Here is an 18,952-nt window from a genome sequence, read left to right as displayed (position 1 = left end):
CGAGTATCTGAGCCGCTCCCCGGCTCCCGGACCCCACCATGGCTGCGGAAGGGGGGCTCGCTTCGGCTCGGGGGCGCGGAGCCGCTGCCCGGCGGTGAAACTGCCCCTGGCCAGAGAAAAGCAGCCGGAGTGAAATTGACAAAAGGACGAGGCGTGAGATTGCTTCGCTCCGAGCCCGCGGACCGCTTGGAAGCGCCGCGGTCTGGCTGCGGCGGGGGGTTGCGGGGCTTTTTTTGTTTCGCTTTAATCCCAAACTGGATCCCGAGAAGAGGAGCTGGAAGCTGAAACGCTCCTGAAATTTGCCCTGGTTTCTGGTTGTTTCCCGGTGGATTTCCCCCTCCCCTGGATTGCACTAGCGCTCTCGATTCCCCCGGTCTGCTGGCGCTGGGCTTTGCTGATTATGGAGACAGTGGAAAAGGAGTGCGGGGCCCTGGGTGGCCTTTTCCAAGCCATCGTCAATGACATGAAGGTAAGATCCCCACCCCCACCCCAAAATCTCCAGCGTGACAACTCGGCTGCCTCCGCTCCCTGGCAGAGAAGATGGAGGCGGGTGGGTCTGCGGTGCTGGAAACCCAGTAAACAATATTGAATGAAAACAAAATCCGCAGCCAGGCTGCGGTGAGCGCTGAGCAGCCCCTGGGCACCTTTGGGTTTGACTCCGGATTCTTCCCTCGCGGAAAGGGCCCCAGAGCCGCGCGCTGATCCGCGGACACCCCGGACTCCCCGTTCCGCGCAGCGCTGAGGTGCCGGCTAACGGGCCGCTCCCGCGTCCTCACCTGAGCACTGGCTTTGTGACGTGGGCTCGAGAGGGAGCTGGGGGGACATTTGACATCGGGGTTTAGAGCTGGCTTGGGGGGGGGGGAGAATGGGCTGAATCGTCTCAAGGCACAACATTGCTGGGTGTCCTGGGTCCTGCCTCAGCCGGGGGCTGGCCTGGGGGTTCTCCAGCCCGACCTGTCTCTGATTTCCCTGCCAAGGGGCCGCTGCTTGTGGCTCTCGGATCATCCGCTTGGGGTGTTTGGAGGAGCCCGGAGCCCAGACAGTGCTGTCACCGCCAAGGCAGGGGGGGATCAGTCTGTAAAGCCTGGTGGAGAAGGGGATTAACTCTGCCCTGGGGGTGCAGGATGCTGAAGGGATTGCCCTGGGGCAGCGGGGAGTAGCGCAGAGCACAGGGGCTCTGGCCCCTGGCTGCGAGAGCCCCACTCCGGCCTGCAATGCTGAGGGCCGCCGGTCCCCACGCCTGCGCCCAGGTCAGGGTCGCCTGGCCGGGAGTGGTGGCGAATGGGGACGGTAACCAATTGGTGGTTAATTCCCACACTGAGAACAGGGGGCTTTGAGAAGCCAGACAGTCACGTCTGCCTATAAAATTCTCAAGCACTGAGGGACTGGCTGGGTCTCAACCATTCCCATGCCCAGCCGCTGCCCCCCAGGGCCGGCCAGCCTGGGATCTGGCCGCTTTCAAACCTAGGAAGGTCAGAATGGCCAGCCTGGCTCAGAGCGCAGTCCAGCTAATGCAGTCTCCTGCCTCAGTGGCCCCAACTAGCTGATTGAGGAAAGGGCACAGCACTGCATTGGTCTTCTCCGTCCCTTTCCCCGGCTCGCTTTGCTATGGGGCTCCTGTGGGCAGTGGGGTGGATGGGCTGAGCAAGTGCCTTGTGTATTTTCCCACTGCATTTGTGGGACAGAGGTTGGACCGTGTGCTCACTTCCCCGCCCCCTCCCCCCCCCGGCACTGTCCGGGCTCCTCTGTCCGCTAGCCTGGCGAGCAGTACGACTGGCCGACTGCCACCTCGACCCCCTGCCCCACGTGCCTGTCTGTCTGTCCCCTGCTGGGCGGAGTTCTGGGCCGCCTGGACAGATGCTGCCATTGGTTCAGAGGCACCTTGTTACTAAGCGCTGCTGGAGCTGGAGAGACCTGACAAGTCCTCCTTGGTGTCTCCCCAGGGCCGCCTGTAGCTGCTGGAGGGATTCTGGGGTCTTCAGAGAGAGAGAGAGAGGTGCCAGCTGGGAAGCTAGAGCCAAACCTCCGCAGCTGCAGGAGCCTGCTGGTTCCTGTCCTCCCTCCCTGCCAGCTTTCGAAATGCTCCCTGGCCTTGAGAGGCCATCTCTCTTTCCCCTGGCAGCCCCTAGCCCTGGGTGTATTTTCTCTGCCTCCAGGCCCCCCTGCCCACCACCCTGCTGGGCTCCCTGCTCTCCAGCAGGGGGTGGGTGAGTTGCAATGCCACAGGCGGGCTCAGCTGCCTGGCAGGGCTCGGGAATTGGCTGCACCCCTCGCTCAGTTCACTGTGGAAGAGCTCCGGGTTTAGACCCATAAGGCCGGTCTTTTCTGTACCTACCTAGTAGGCTAAGATCTGCGTTGGGCCAGCCACAGTCTGCTTCTCCCTCCCACTCCACTGTGCCCTTTCCCCACGCTGGCCGTGGGGCTGGGCATTGGAGCAGCCCATGCTCCACAGGAAGCTCCAGCTCAGTTGGGGAGTGGGTGCAAGGGGCACCAGGCTTGTCCCATTGCTGCAAGTGCAGCTTTGCCCTGAAGACCGGCCGTGTAGCACTGGCTGTCTCGGCACAGGGCCCCGTGCAGTGGGGATCGCTCTGCTGCGTGCCAGTGTGTGACTCCAGCCAGCCCCACAGGAGCTGACCTGGGGTTCGGGGGGGCGGTGAGCTGGGTTCCAGGCCGGACTGCAGGAGCACCAGAGCTGTCGCTGAGTGCTGCTCCGTTATACCTGGGAACCCGTCTGCACAGCCCTGAGCTGGCCCAGACGGGATAACAGGCCTGCGGGTGCTACAGGAAAACTCCCAAGGTGAGCTGGCAGGGCTGGCTGCTGGGAGAGCCAGCTTCTTCGGTTTCATCGGAGCTGCAGGCAGCGAGAGGCAGTGAACATGGAGCTGTGTACACCACGTCTTCTTGCAGAGCAAACTAGCCAGCCGGGGCAGGCCAGCATGGTACCTGCACCCAGGAGCTATATGCTCTGGGGGAGCCGAGGGAAGGCTTTCCAAAGCTAGAGGGAGTGAGGTGGGACCCCTGGAACCAGCCACGCCAGGGCCATTGGGTATTTCTAGTTAGAATGGCTCATGTGCAGCCTGGGAGGGGAGATGCCCTGGAGTTCTCTTCCAGGCTAGTGGCAGAAAGGTGGCTCGTGGTGAATAGCTGGAAGGCGCCAAGTTCCCAAGGGATTTGAGGCAATGGAGCAGGGAATGCGTCATTCCTGCACAGAGGGACTCATGCCCTTCTCTCTCTCCCGCCTGTCCTGGGCTCCGAGAAAGGCAGCTCGCCTGCTTTGGAGACGCTGTGCCGAAGCTGGCGCCCCTCCATTACGCTCTGTGGCCTGCTTGCAGCGTGGCAGAATCTGGCCCCTCGAGAGCCAGCGTCTTCTGTGGGGAAATGATCCGACTTCTCAGTGAACTGTTGGGGCCTGCCTGAGCCAGGGAGAGCCCGGCAGGAGAGGCCCCCAGCCTCCAGCGGAGCCCTGGCTGTGTTGGGCCTCCGGGCGGGCAGAGGGGGGCCAGGGAGAGAGGCCCAGGGGATGTCTGAAGCAGGGCAAGGCGTGGGGAGAGCATTGTGGGGCCTCCAGCTCCCTGCAGCCTGGATCCCTGCAGCCCAGCCGCTGGGCTCTGCTGGGCCTCACACTGTGTCACAGCCCATGTGTTGCGACTGCCGCCTGCTCCTCCAGCGCTGGCCTGGCCTCCTCACCCCGTCCCGCCACCTGTGAGAGCATGGCCCAGCCTGCCCAGGTCCCCACCCTGCCCACATCTGGGAGAAGCAGCCACCCCTTCGCCTGGGCACCCGGGGGCGGGACGGTGCCAGCCAAAGAGCAGGGATCACATGGGGCTGCTGCTGGCTGCCTGCATAGCCCAGGGCCAGGTGGAGGAAAGGTCCTGGGGGGAGAGGTAGAGAGAGGGGGATCTCTGGGGGGGGGGCGGGGGGTGTCAGAGGGGATAGGGGGAGGAAGAGACCACAAGGCTCTGCATTTTCCTATGCCCTCTGGCACCCCGGCACAGCACTGCAGGTGCCCCATCTCCCCTCCCCCCCGGGCACCGACGGGTGGTCACTCACAGCTCAGCAGGAGCCCCTGCCATGGAGAGGAATTTGGCTGCTCTTCTGTCTCTCTCTGTCCGGGATCCACGTGGCCTCCAGGGCCCTGCCTTGCACCACAGCCTCACTTTGTACACTCAGTGTTCCCCGGAACAGCAGCCGCCCCCAGCCTCCAGTGGGTCCTGCCCCCCATCCTGCCCTCCTGTGGGCACCTGCTCCCCCTCTGGGCACTGACCCAGCGCCAGTGGTGGGGGCACATGGGGGCTGCTCCCTGTGAGGGGGCATGCCAGGCTCAGGGGTGGCCAGGGTCCAGCTATGGTGCATCCCCTCTCTGGGGGTAATACTCCAACTCGAGGGCTGCTGCCCCCTGCTTATTTGGGGTGGCACGGGGGTGTACCTGCCAGGGTGGGGCTGGCTTCACGCTGTCAGAGGCTTGAAATAACAGTTCCCGGGCAGGGCTTTTTGTGGCACGTGGTGGGCTTGGCACAGAGCTCGAACAGAAACTCTGCCTCTGCTGTGGGCTGGCCCAGCCCTGGACATGAGTTGCTGGGGGGCACTCCTAGGTGTGGACTAGCTGGAAGGAGCTTGGAGCACCCCAGAGCTGGGGGAGGTGATTAGAAGAACTACCCAAGTGTATCTGGACTAAAGGCGCATCCATGCGGCTACCTGGCTGCTGTTCTCCCCAAGGAGCAAGAGGACTTGACTGGGCTGGACCAAGGGACGTCACTCAGGACCCTGGGAGGAGACGGAGCACAGGGAAACCAGCCGAAGGTCTGGAAACAACGTTTGAAGAGCTTTGCCCAACAAAGCCCCTACTGTCTAGCGGAGCATGCGACTGTCTGGCAGGAGAGTGGTGGAAGACTCCTTGCCTGAGTCACTTCAAGCCAGATCGGGCAGAGCGCTGGCTGCAGGGGGCAGAGCGCTGGCTGCAGGGGGCAGAGCGCTGGCTGCAGGGGACAGAGCGCTGGCTGCAGGGGACAGAGCGCTGGCTGCAGGGGACAGAGCGCTGGCTGCAGGGGACAGAGCGCTGGCTGCAGGGGACAGAGCGCTGGCTGCGGGGACAGAGCGCTGGCTGCGGGGGAGAGCGCTGCATGGGCTCAAAGGGAGCAGACGCCCTGATTGAATGGCTGGTTTCCAGCTCTGATTCCTGTGGTTCTGCAACTCAGCTGCTCTTTGGAGTCTTTGGCTGACAAAGGCTGTGACTGGCCAGTTGCTTTACTGAGGCGGGTTCTTGTGGCTTGTGAACAGACATGTACACACCAGGCCAGACTTTTCCCCACGCCGGGGAGGCAAACCGAATGCAAAGACTGCCCAGTGGGTATTCGGGTGCTTTGTGTGTACAATAGCACAAGCACATACACGCCCCTCTGTGTACGTACACACCACATAGAGACCACATTGCATCCCTGCCACACTCAGTGGTGGTATCAGCTCCACCCAGAGGAAGCCAGACTGATCTCACGACCCGACTTGGCGCCTCTGGCTTAGCACATGTGTGAAGTGCCATGAGGGGGTGTGGCGATGCCATTGGAGGATAAAGGCTGTGTTACCCCATGCCGGCTGGCTACCGCTGCTGTTATTTATACCTTGCCTGAGGGGTAAGTCGGCTTTCCAGCTGCATGTACACCCCCCCCCAGAGGGATATATTTAGCTATAGGACACTTAGGCTGCATGTGAGACGATGGAAAATCCCCTCCCTGTCTGTGTATCCCAAAGCCAATGCAGCTCTGCTCCCGTTCCTCAGCCCCACCGCTCCTGCAGGTGAGTTCCCAGCCAGCCGGCCGCTTTGCAGCAACCACCCGCACTAGCGCCGACGGTGAGAGCTGGGACCTCCTCTGCGCCTTCCCGCTCTAACCCCGGGGGGAAGCACATAGGTTTCATACACAGCTAAGAGAGGCCCAGGCTGCTGTTAGTGTTGCTATTATAATCGCCACTGAAGGCTCCAGCTGAGCTCAGGGCCGTGTTGTGCAAACGCACTGTAGGCTCTTTGGGGCAGGGTCTGTCTCGTATTTGCTAAATAGACAGTCAAAGGCCAGGGAGGGAAACGGAGGTACTGAGCGGTGAATAGAACCCAGGTCTTCACAGGCCACTCCAGTACCCTCTCCACTGGATCCCGCCAATCAACCCGATGTCCACATCTCCGGTAGGTCTACTGTGCAAAATTGATGCCATGTCCCTGGCTTTTGCATGGAGGCTGCAGGTATTACTGCTCCATGTGGGGGGAGAGTTTTATAACCCGCTGCCCCCTTCTGAGCACCGCCCCTCCCCCCCAGTGAAGTGTTCGGCTACCGACCGCACGACAGGAGGGCAGGTCTGAAGCCAGAAAGCTGTACCAAGCGAGTGATAAGTGCAAGGCACTTCCTGTTTACAAGATAACTGGACTGGGACTACATGGACGCCTGTAAACAGGACGTGCCCAGGGGACACTGCTCATGTTGTTGCTATCTCAAAAGGTCTCCAGGATTACATTTTTCTGGATACCCAACATTTCAGATGAGATGTTCTCTCTGCTATCAGCTGGGTGGGATAAGGCATTACGGTGGCCATGTTTGTTGTGGGCATATGGGTGAAGGCAAGAGCGCCAGGGTTTGCATACTGCACAGATCCTGCAATTAGTGCACTTAATAGCAAGCGCACTGGGATTTGCATATTTTACAATTGCTAACTGCATTCCAATTAACAACCATCTGAGATGCAAATCTCAGCACTCTGATTAGCTAGCTGCACACTGCCAACAATCCCAGCGCAAGAGTTTGCATCTCGTACAGTCACCAAGAATTGATTCAAGCTGCGACAGCTGGGTGAAAGTCAGTGAATGTCCAACTTCCCCTGGCTCTGATTTGCCAAGCCCGGCCATTTCTGCTTAGTATGTGGCTATTGACTTCTGTCGAGTTGAACATGAAGGTTCATTGGCCCTGGGAGCCAAATATTGACTCATGCGAAACTGAGGTCAGTGACTGCTTCCACGGAAACTCGATGTTCATCAAAACCCGAAGTCAACGTCTGCATTCGTCTGGTTACAGACATTCGGAATGGTGGCAGCTGGAATCGCGCCGTGATGGCCATGACTTGCTCAGGAGGAAGAATCTTTGTTTTAAATTAATATTCTGAGCAGGAGATGAAGCCAATGGGGCTGCAAAACACTATTATTCACGTCTGATGGGCCAATCAGGAAGCTGAGATTTGTATGTGTGACCTGATTGGTCACCAGTGGTGAATGCTCGTCACGATTGTTCTCAGCGGCTGCCCTTCAGGATGTAGTCATCTCTGTGCACAGTTGGATTGGCTCCCGTTGTTTGAGGGCCCGGAGTGGTGACACGCCGGCTTGCAGCCAGCCAGGAGCCAGGCTAATGTGAAGCAATGTGTGAGACTCTGCTCCGCTTGCTGCACTTGCCAGGGGGTCCACAGCCCTTCTCCTCTGCACAGTTCCCGTATCTTCCTCCTTGTGCTCTTAGCTTTGGCGGGTGAGGAAGGGTCCCGTAGAACAGCCCAGGGTTTGTCTTTACTGCCTTGTAAACCTGGGCTCAGCCTCAGGTTTGAGCCCAAGCCTCCCACGAATCTGTTGGACTCAGGTCAGCCCGCACCCAGGTCCTAGAACCCGGCCAGGGGTGGATCTGAGTCCCCCGTGTCTGGGCGCAATTCAAGCCGCAGACCCCAGTCAGGTCTGCATAGTGTAGTACGGACGTGTTGGCAGGACTGGAAGTTCCGGGGCCAGTAACTGTAAACCCCTGTTTGCAATGCAGTGTGGATGGGAAACGCTGAATCCGCAAGAGCGGGTCCCACAGACGGGGTTTGCCATGCAGTGTAGACACCCTCAGGGACAGGCCTGTTGTGTGCCTAGTGCTGGAAGGCGATCGCTGCCCTCGGCGCGTGACTCCTAGTCAAGGCAGAGTCTGAAGACCACTAAGCTAAGGGGGCCTGCGCAGTGCCAGCACCAAGCCAGCGAGGGGGAGTGGAGATGGAGAGAGCCTGAGGTCAAGGGCATGGCCAGGAGGGAACCTCAGCTGCACCCACACTGGTCCGGGAGAGAGTCACTTCAGTGTCTGTGGCCGTGTCCAGCTCTGGTCCCTCTCCCATCCCCCGCCTCTCTTTGTGGCTGGGAGCCCCATGTGACCCAACTTGCTCTACATCTCGGTTTGGCTTGTCTGGACCGGTCACCATCCCTCCAGGTTGCTCTGTTTTCTATGGGAACAAACCTCTCCCCTCGGCTCACTCCTTCAGCCCACGTATGTGCTTTCCTTCCTGTGCCAGGCACCGAGCAGCGGTTTGCAAGTTCCCAGCCACCCTGCTCCAGCACTTCCTGTTCACTCTCTTGCCACCCTACTTTCCTCCCCAGGCTTCACCTCGCTTGCATTTTCCCCACATTAAATTGCATCGTTCAGGACTTACCCAGGTTTCTCCAGGCCCCTCTGTCTCCATTCTTCCTTCTCTCTAATAACACGTGACCCTTCCCGTGCCAGCCCCTCCATTCCCACTGATGTGGATATTCTTGACAAATGCCATTACTGCTTCACCCCGGCAAGGTCCATCTCCGGTGCCCCCGCTCTCTGACCTGGGCCTCCTGTACTTTGCTCTCAATGATTATTGTTTGTCTGACACTAGCTCCTAGAGTCTCCAGCCCGAATCAGGACCCCTCTGTGCAAGGGGCTGTACAAACACATAGTGAGAGAGAGGCCCCACCTCAAAGAGCGTAGGCCTAACTGGTATCTAGGCACTGAATGCCCATCACGCCCAGTGGTTGATTTCAATGGGAGTTAGATGCCTAACTAGCTCTGAGGATCTGGACCTTGCAGTCTAACTTGGTGAGAGAGACGCGGGGCAGGAGGGGAAGCAGAGATGCGAGGGACTTGCCCATGGTCACAAGCCAAACCAGGAACAGTGCACGTCTCTCCTGACTCCCAATCCAGTGCCCGGCCCACCAGCCCACACTGCCTCCATAGACCTTGTTCCAGCTACCAAGCTCATAGCGTTTTATGTTGGTTGGTAAATAGCACTATCCCTCTACTGTAGATGGGGAAACTGAGTCACGGCTCAGAGTGGTGCCATGACTTGCCCACAGTAAGTCAGTGGCAGCGCTGCGAATTAACCCAGGCACCCTGACTCCACTCCCTAGTCCCCGATTCCCTGGGCCATGCTGGCGGGGAAGCAGTGGGGGAGGCTCAGGAGGTCTGTTGTGAAAGAACCCCCCAAACTAGGCTGCTTCTCTGAATGTCTTCGTGCTCCCCAGGGCTAGCACTCGGGTCCCTGCTGCATCTAGCCAGGTCAGCCATGCCCAGGAACAGCCTGCCTGGCGGTGTGGTGGGCGTGGGGAATGGGAAAGACCTATCATAGAATATCAGGGTTGGAAGGGACCTCAGGAGGTCATCTAGTCCCACCCCCTGCTCAAAGCAGGACCAACCCCAACTAAATCATCCCAGCCAGGGCTTTGTCAAGCCTGACCTTAAAAACCTATCAAAGGGGTTAAGGGATTAAAAGAAGGCAATGTGCCCAGCTCAGCTGAGCATGGGCTAAGCGGGGGGACCTGTTTACCTTGGTGTGTACCTGAGGCCTGGCGGCCCCATGGGGGGAGACGGGGATGTGACGGGAGCGCCATTGTTTGGGAGGTGCAGCCCTGCCCTGGCCAAGGCTTTGTACAGCCCCACAGCCTCCTATTCCCCCAGCCCTCTCTGAAATGCCCCACACGATGTCGCTCCCACCACTTCCCTTTGGAGACCTGGCTGAGTGGGCTGGATCCCCTGGTGGGGCCCGACCCACACAGAGACTGTCATAGCTGTACTTCTGCAATTATCCTTGGCTTAATCTTCTCCCACTGCTCCTCACTTCACTGCCTCCCCCTTGTACCAGCAGCAGGTCAAGCCAGGAATCACCCGGGGGATAAAAAGGTGAGGAAATAAGCCAGTTGAGGACCTGCAGAGAGGAGTTTTGGGAGAGGGCCCCGCGGAAGCTCGGCTGCCCGTTGGAGCTTTGTGCTGGTTAAAGATGTAAATGTTCTGGTTTAGGGCCAGAGGAGGCAAAGCCCAGCCACACAGCGTGGGATTATGGCCAGTCTGCAGGTAAACCCATGAGCGACCAAGTGGCCATTCCCTCCTCAGCCCCACAGAGGGCGCTGGAATGGCCCCAAACCCGACTGCTGTAGTAAGCCAAAGTCTTGCTTAATTTCATGCATGTTTATTGACACCGTCCCCGCCCCCTCTCGCCCCTCCCGGGATTCCTCTCATGCCCGGCGGCGCCGTGAAATTCGTCCTCTAAGGCTTGTCTGTCCAGCAGCCTCACGCACCTCTGGAGCCTCAAGTGCTGGGCCGTTCGGCTTTCGTCCATGGGCTGCTGGGCATTCACGTGGGGCCTTGCCCTGGCTCGGCATTGCTGACAGGCCATTGCCCGCGACGGTGGCTCTAAGCTGCCTTTATGTCTCCGCCAATCCTGGGGCTGGCTGTGGGGCCAAACTGTGCCACTCCCTCGCCTCACTCCAGGGAAGTCAGAGCCTCCTGTGGGCTGCTCCAACTTCTGTTGGTGAGGTGCACTGGAGTGCTGTACACGCTGGCCCTGCCGCCAACATGCCTCCTTCACGGGGTGGGGTTTGCCCAGGAGGGGCTGGTCAGCTATGCCAGCCATGAGAATCCACATACCAGAGAATCCTCACCGGCTCTGTAGGGCAGCGGTAAGGTCACTTTGCACCACCCCACAAGTGTGGCAAGGTCTGGCCTGTAGTGGTTGGAGTTCCCTCTAGTGGGAAATTGAATTATGGTACTTCTTAGTGGAGAAAGTAGCTTTGGGGGCTAGCAGGAAGGGGAATGGGAAAACACCGCAGAGTGGATTGTTTGTAGCAAACCTTGAGGCCTGTGCCCTTAGTAACAAGAGGATCCCAAATCCCCTGAACATGCAATGTCCCACGCTCCTGGCTTGTATTCAGGAGCAATGTCTTTTGCAGGCTCTCTGGCAGGCATCGTCAGTCTCTGCATCATTCGCATCTTTGCTGCAGCTCTGGCAAGGCGAGCGGAGGGGGCGGCTTTGCTGTACGTTCTCCCGGTTTGGGGGGGTTGTGCTCTGTAGGGTGAACGCTGGCACGTAGTTTGGGCTCATCCGTTAGGAGTCCAGGTTAGAGCGATCATCCTCCTGATTCTAAAAAAGCCCCAGAACCTCAGTGTGACAATGCGGTTCTGGCGGAACCCAACTGAGAGTGCCAACTCAGGACAAATTGCTCAAACAGGGTAGTTACAGCCCAAGGCTGGGGTTTTTTCCACCTCTAAGGCAAACCAAACCAGCCAGACTAAGAGGACTTCGGTCTCACCCCACTGGCTAACCGCAAGTCTCACAAGCAATCTCCTTAGACACTCCAGTTTCCCAGTATCACCACCAGTGCCACTCGTTATGGGGACAAATGGTTATGAAAACCAAGACCCCAGTAAAAGAAAAAGGTTCTCCTGATCCCAAAGGACCAAGCCCCAGACCCAGGTCAATATACAAATTAGATCTTACCCACAAATCACGCTGTTGCCAATCCTTTAGAATCTAAAATCTAAAGGTTTATTCATAACAGGAAAAAGATAGAGATGAGAGTTAGAATCGGTTAAATGGGATCAATTACATACAGTAATGGCAAAGTTCTTGGTTCAGGCTTGCAGCAGCGATAGAATAAACTGCAGGTTCAAATCAAGTCTCTGGAATACATCCCCCGCTGGGATGGGTCCTCAGTCCTTTGTTCAAAGCTTCAGCTTGTAGCAAAGTTCCTCCAGAGGTATGAAGCAGGATTGAAGACCCAATGGAGATGAGGCATCCTCCTTATATAGTCTTTTCCAGGTGTAAGAACACCTCTTTGTTCTTACTGTGGAAAATTACAGCAAAATGGAGCCTGGAGTCACATGGGCCAGTCCCTGCATACTTTGCTGAGTCTCAAGGCATATTTGCCTTCTCTCAATGGGTCCATTGTATAGCTGATGGTCCTTAATGGGCCATCAAGCAGGCTAGGCAGAGCTAACACCAGCTTGTCTGGGATGTCACCCAGCAGCATAGCATAAGTTTGAAATACAGACAGTATAGAGCCAATATTCATAACTTCAACTACAAAATTGATACACACATATAGACAGCCTAATCATAACCAGTAAACCATAACCTTGTCTTAGACACCCCATTTGACCCCCTTTATACAAGATTTTGGTGCCACTACAGAACCGTGGTTGCAACAATGATCTATATGGTCCCAGATTATATCAATAACGTCACACTCAGAAAACTTGCTGGGAAATTCCAGGCCTCTGAAGTGAAGCGTTCTGCTCAGAGCAGTGCTGGTGATGGTGACGCACCCAGGAGGCTGCGAAGGAACAGAGCCGTGTTCTCCTCAGAGGCCTGGGGAATAGCCAACCTGGCCAAAAGGCAGGGCACAACCCTGGCTTTGTGCTCAGGCTGCTCGCAGGCAGGGCGTTGTGAACAGTGGAGAGTCCTGCTTCACTGCCGGATCAAGGAGAGCTGGGCCGGGCCCTTGGCTGGCGTGAGTCAGGGAAGCTCCGGTAACCTTCCTATACAGCAGCTGAGGATCTGGCCTCGTCTCCGTTGTCGGCTCCTTGGGGGCCGGGGGGCTTGCTGAGTCTCAGCCCAGCTTGTAGCAGGGTCCCCATTGCCTGTCCTGTTGGAGGGTTTGTCAGAGGGGCTGAGGGGACCTGAGGCTGAATCCCCTCTGACCTGTGCTGGTTAACCCTTGCCATGCCGTTCCCAGCCTTGGCGGGATGTTTCTGAAGCGGGCTGTGTGCAGTGGGAGGCGCCAGCTCGCAGCTCGGTCTCTCCCGGTGTATCACAGTCAGGGGTGCAGCTTGCGTCCGACTCGCGCGCCTCGCAGCCCGTCACCACCTCTGCCGCTTGGCTGGCTCCTCGCACGCCTCGCAGCCCGTCACCACCTCTGCTGCTTGGCTGGCTCCTCGCGCGCCTTGCAGCCCGTCACCACCCCTGCCGCTTGGCTGGCTCCTCGCGCACCATGCTGGGACGTGGGAAGGGTCTGCCGTGGCTTCTCCCGCTGCCGGGGGCGGTGGTGTGGCCTGCGTGTCTCCTCTCTGTGCTGACCTTGCTAGAGCTGAGCAGGCTGGCAGGGACAGGTGAGGGGTCTGCCCCCCCCCGACCCCAGCTCTGCAGAGCGGCCATTAGGCCCCCCAGCACTCCCCAGACAGCAGCCACCCATTTGCCTTGCTGCACCAGCCCCCACCCACCCCAGGTAGCAGCCAGCAGCCATCCCCCAGATAGCAGCCAACCATAGCAACACCCATCCACCCGATAATACCCATCTTCCTGACAGCCCCCATCTGCCCAAGCACCCCAGCAGCTTCCCCAACAACCCCTAGACATAGCAGCACCCCCAGCCACCTCCACATCCTTCAGACACCCTCAGAATGCACCCCCCAACCCCAGCACCCTCGGCACTGCTGCACCCCTCAGCTTGCCCAGCACCCAGCCACCTTAGACATGCTCCAGCTGCTGCTGCCAACATTTGGGGAGCTCCATGTCCCACCACTGCTCGGGGCAGGGTGCAGTGCCCCGTATGGTTACATGCAAATTATCTGCAAATCTGCAAACTAACTCATTACTGAGTGAGCACAAAATGCCCGGCGTGGAGCTGTGCACGGGCAATGGGCGGGCGAGCTTTCCCCAGCGCCTCACCCTGGCACCGAGGGAACCCCTGTGAGGAGGGTGCAGAACTTCAGTCTTCATGGCCCAAGCAGTGCCTGCAAAGAGATGGGGACTTGTCCAGCTAGAAACCAGACCAGCCTCCGTTGTGCAAGTCACTGACCGGCCGTCGGGGGGCAGCTGCCCTCAGTCCCTCGCGTGCTGACCCACGCTTTGGGGCCCAGAACACACAGGCCAGGCAGGTCCCCGGGGTCCAACCCTCGACCAGCCCCAGGGCAAGGGATTAGCTGCACAGCTCATTTTCACACTTACGGGATTAGCGGAGAAGGGGAAAGCAAACTGAGTGGGGCCTGCGTTGGGGGCCCGATCCTCCACGCTCCTGAGCGTGCTCAGCGCCCGGGATGGCGCCTGGCAGGGTGGGGTTCGTTGGCAGTCAGAGCAGGCTAACAAGTCTCAGTCAACCAGGCCCACGGCCTCTAATCCCTGGGCAACCCCGTTCCTGGCCTTTTCCCACCCTGCTGGGGGCTCTGACCTCCAGTCCTGCCCCTCCTCTGACCCCGCAAGGGCTGGGACTCGTCCTGCCGCCCCGCTGGCCTTTCCCGGGGCTATGGCAGCTGCTGCGGCCTGTGGGGAGGGCCGGGCTCCGCATGACTCTCCGCTCCCCAGGGGAGATGTTCACACGTTCCATCCAGCTGGCTCTGGCTGCAAGACCCGCCAGGGGGCTGCGGATGAAAGAGTCCCTGTTTGCCCCTGGCAGCGAGGAAGGGACTGTGCAGAGAGCTGTCTCTGTGCCCTGCACAACCGCCTCATTCAGGGGTAGGCAGCTCGGTGTGCCCGCGGGCCCGGCGCAGGCTGGCGGAATGAGCCTTTGGAAAACCCCAGCCGCTTGGAGCTGGGAAGGAGAGAGAACAAACCCCACTCCAGTGTATTGCCGCTCGGGGGGAGGGTGCCCCGAAGCCTGGGAATGCGCAAAGAAAAGGGGGGAGCCCGCAGCCCTGCTCTGCCCTCCCCCCGTCTGCTGAGAGGAGGGTTACGAGCTAGCCAGGGAGGTTAGACAGCACCCTCCCCTCGAGGTGCCTCCTCCTGTGTGAACCCTCCCCGGTGCCCTGCGATCTCTACCTCCGCGCAGCCCGCCAGCCCATTGCTCCAGCTGCATTGGATTGGATTTTTTTTCTTTTAGGTTTTTCCTCGTTTTGTTTTTTAAACAAGTCCTTTGGCACCTAGTGGTGGGAGCTGCCGTGCGAGTGGCTGCATAGATCAGGCTCTGCGCTGCGATTCCGGACACCTGGGTTCTTTTTCCAGCTCTCCCACTGGTTTCCTGTGCAATCTGGAGCAAATCACGTCCCCACTGCCTGCCTCGATTTCCCCCTGGGTAAAACGGGAATGTGACTCTGGGAGAGGCTCTGAGTTGCAGAGACAAAGGGATCTAGTAGTGCTGTAATTAACAGCTGTTGTCAGACTCCGGCCTAGCTTCCCGAGCCCTTAGAACCGATAGAATCGCTTCCACACGTCTTAGTGCTTGAGGGTTTTGAACGTACTATTAGATGTTTTTTACAAAATCCAGCGTTTCGGCAGAGCCCGGTTTCCTGGCTGGCACAAGCTCCCTTTTTCCGAATATTGCACCGACGACCGCCAGACTTCAGAGCTGGCCTCTGGTGCCTTCGCGGTCTGGCATGTGGCAGAGCTGCCCAGGAGTCCATCTTCCAAGGAGAGCCGGCTTTGCTGAAGAGTACGTTGCCCGGCGCCGCTGCATTGCCAACCTGGTGGCTGTCACTAGGAGAGAGAGTTGTTTATTTTTTGCTTTTACCTTAATTAGATTGATTTTAAAAAACCTAATAATCAGTGAATTGGTGGAATATTCCATGAGGTGCATAAAGAGCCGCTGACTCTCCATGGAAAGGCTTGGAAAATATTTCCATTGGCGGTGCTGCGGGCGAGAGAGAAATTCTCTATATTCTTGCTTATTTTCCTTCTCTTGATTTTTTTTAAATTAGACTGAGCCAAATCCTGTATTCAAGAAAATAATCCTATTGACAGCCCTTCGGCTGCTCTGGAAGTACCCAGATACCCAGCTGGATAGATTGGCTAGCTTGGTCTGGACTTTGCTCCCGATATGTCTGTCTGCACGGAAGGGCCCTGGGAGGATAATGCACTGGTGTTGTTTGTTTGTTTGTGCCCCCAGGCGAGATAAAGGATTCACTACCGCTCCGGGGGGGGGGGGGGGGAGTTCTCCTTTAGCTCATGTGGGGAAGTGGAGGAGCTAGGAGCAGGATCCTCAGAGGTATTGCGGCGCCGAACTCCCATTGAAATCCGAGGCAGTTCAGCACCTAGGAATATGTCCACGCTGCATGCTCAGCTTGGGCCAGACTCCGGTTTGAGCCCCAGCCTCCCTTCTGTCCACGCACAAATCGATCTGACTCGGATCAGCAATCATTCAGGACTCAGGTCCTAGGATCCTGTCCGGGGGTGGGTCCTGCTGTGAGCCGGGTCATTTGGCAGTGTGGACATAGCTCAGGCGGCAGACCCAAGTCAGCATGGCGATGAGTTCCCAGCCTAGCAGTTGTAAACCCAGTGCAGGCTGAACTGCCCTTGAGGATCAGGGCCTAAGGCTCCAGTGTGAGCTGTTACCGAGATTGGATGCTCTTCAGGGCAAGGACGGTCTTTGTTCTGTGTCTGTACAGCCCCTGGCGCCGTGGGGCCCTGGGTACTTACTGGAATACTGTACTGCAAATAATAATGGTGGTTCTGTCCAGTGCTGCCAGCTCTTGCCTGATGGTTGCTGTGCTCTTAAATCCCCAGCTCCTGGGTTCATGAGAACCACAGCTTTCATTTTGTAGCCCTGCTGGCTGCCGGGGCAGGCTGGGAAATGTGCCCCAAGGGTAACCTAGGCTCAGCCCGGGAAGGCAAACACAAAGAACTGACATTTATTATTGTTTAAAATGCATTTAAAACAAACTGCCTGTGCTTTTCAGCTGATCTCATGATTTTCAGGGGGCCTGACTCATGATACTTGAACGCCTGGTGTTGGGGGTGTGTGATTCATCTAATAATTGTCTGTTGCCTGCAGCCCATGGAGTTGTTACAAAGCAGCTTTGACTGATTCTCATGTGCTCACTGGTTGTGTGCAGCTAACCTGCCGTCCCAGTGCTTAGCGGTGGCTGGTCAGCGTCCCGCTGCCCCTGTGTTTGACCCGTGCTCGGGGCACTGCTCCTTGGTACGTATCAAACCAGCGTCAGCACTTTGGGGCAGGGGCAGTCTGTTCACACAATGGAACCCCACCAAGGCTTCGAGGCCCCCGCAGTGGAATTATAACAGGTAGTTGCTGGCCTGCCCCTCGTGGTGTTAGGTGAGTTGCAGGATTTCCCTTATCAGGGACCATGGCACTCCTGGCAGAGCAGATTGCTAGTTGTGATCAGGGGAGGCGGGTTTTAGCCCTGTGCGGGGTGAACACGTCCTGGGGTCGCTTCCCCTTGTCAGCTAGTCCAGTCCATTTGAATCCTTGGCAATATAGTTAAGTGGGCGAGAGCCAGTCCAGCTGTATTAGCGATGGGCTCAAACCAACGCCCTGGGTCCAAGCTTCCCCAGTCTTTGGGGCAGTCCAGATCTGGAGCCAAACCAGTGTGATGGGCTCCAGTCACAGCCCCACGGAATGTAGTTCTTTGAGTTAATTAGGCCTAATTAATTACCTTTGTGTCTTTTCACATGAGCCATGAGTTTAGCTAAGTCACTGGCTTCTCCAGACCTGGTTTCCACTCGGTGATCATCTCGGCTGCCCTGCGATGTCTGCACAGTGGATCCCGTGCAATACGCTGCCATGTGCTATGAAACCGCTCGATCCTTCCAGATCCAAACTTTTCCAGAACATCCGGGGGGTTGGTTGAGCCTCACCTCTGACCTCCTGTGATTATGAAGAAAATGAAATCGCTTGTCTCTGCTCAAGTGTCTTCCTTATGGTAGAGATGAGCGGTTATCGGCGAAGCTGCCACCTTCCCAGCGGGAGGTTGGAGTGCAGGTAGGGCCTTTCTGAGCTGCTCCTGGAGTTTGTCTTGCGCTGCAGCACTGCTCAAGGCCACATCTCTTTGTGTTGAAAACACACAAGTGTTAAATAAATGGAAACGGCTGCTCCGCTAGCCACAGCTCTCTTCAGGCAAATAACGGAACGTCCCTCTCGGCTGCTTGGGACGTCCGGGGCTCGTGCTTGCATGGTCTACACCGTGCGCTGTGTGTTTTCAGCGAGGTGGGCTGCCTGGACTTCCGACCAGGAAAAATCAGGGAGCTGGTGGCCATTGCTGGCCGCGACACCAGCCCCCTTCGCAGTTACGCAGGCAGTGACAGATGGTTCTTGTTTTCTCTAGATGAATAATCCAGGGGAGTGGGGGGGAATTTAGAGCCAGCTCCACAGACCTGGAGCCGGAGTCCTCTATCCCCAAATCAGGTACAATGCAGAGGCTTCTGCACACTGCATCGCTGCTGGGCTTCAGTCCTGCCCCGGAGGGAGAGAATGGCCCATTCAACCCTCCAGAGAGACTGGCAACAAGGGTCCCAATTGGTGCCTGTTGTGGCAGTGCCCACGCGGATCTGAATCGAGACTCCCATGTGTGTTTCACAGAGGCCTTCCTGTGCTCACTCACTGCTAATCTAGGCTGGATTAGACCCGGGGGCGGGGGGAAGGCTCCATGGCCGATCAGCAATCCCCCATCTGAACCAGCCAGCCCCCTGTGTGAAAGGATTCGTAAAGGCTCTTTTGAAAATCCTTTCTCAGCTGCTAAGTTTGGGGACAGATCTTCAGCTGGTGTGAATGGTGGTAGCTCCCTTGAAGTCAGTGACACTTACATCCATGTAGTATGGGGGGGGGGGAGGGGTGCGGCACCATGAGCAGAGTTGTCTGAGCCAGGAGGGTCCTGAGTTCTAATCCCAGCTCTGACAGTGACCACCAGTGTTCCATGGGGCTAGTGGCTTAACACCTCTCTCTGCCTCAGTTTGCCCAGCTGTAAAATGGGGCTAATGCTTGCCCCCCAAGGGAGCCGTGGGACATAAAGTGCTTGTGAAGGTGACAAGAACCAAGGAACTTTCCCTGATGTATGTGCCATCCCTCTCACCATTGCCAAGTCATCGTGTGTCTTCGCTGCAGTTCAGTAACCTGCAGGCTTCTTCCCATGGGCTGGCCAGGTGCCCGCTGTGCCTCTTAGCTCTGCCCGCTTAACCGGGGCGTCCCTAGGGTTGCCACCTTTCTAATTCCAGAAAACCGAACACCCTTGCCCCGCCCACTGCCTGAGGCCCCGCCCCTGCTCACTCCATCCCCCCTCCCTCC

At 57.8% G+C, this 18,952-nt stretch overlaps 1 protein-coding gene across 1 annotated transcript in view; it reads left to right on the top strand.

Moving 5' to 3' along the window:
- The first annotated feature begins 400 nt into the window (after positions 1-400).
- Positions 401-18,952, top strand: part of MTSS2 (MTSS I-BAR domain containing 2) — an 84,781-nt gene continuing 66,229 nt past the window's right edge. The window contains exon 1 of the mRNA XM_065416343.1: positions 401-469. Within this exon, the coding sequence (XP_065272415.1) occupies positions 401-469 (69 nt within the window). The remainder of the gene's footprint in view (positions 470-18,952) is intronic.

This window comes from Emys orbicularis, chromosome 14, assembly GCF_028017835.1.
Source record: "Emys orbicularis isolate rEmyOrb1 chromosome 14, rEmyOrb1.hap1, whole genome shotgun sequence".
Classification (NCBI taxonomy): Eukaryota; Metazoa; Chordata; order Testudines; family Emydidae; genus Emys; species Emys orbicularis.
This window is presented reverse-complemented; position numbering and strand designations above follow the sequence as displayed.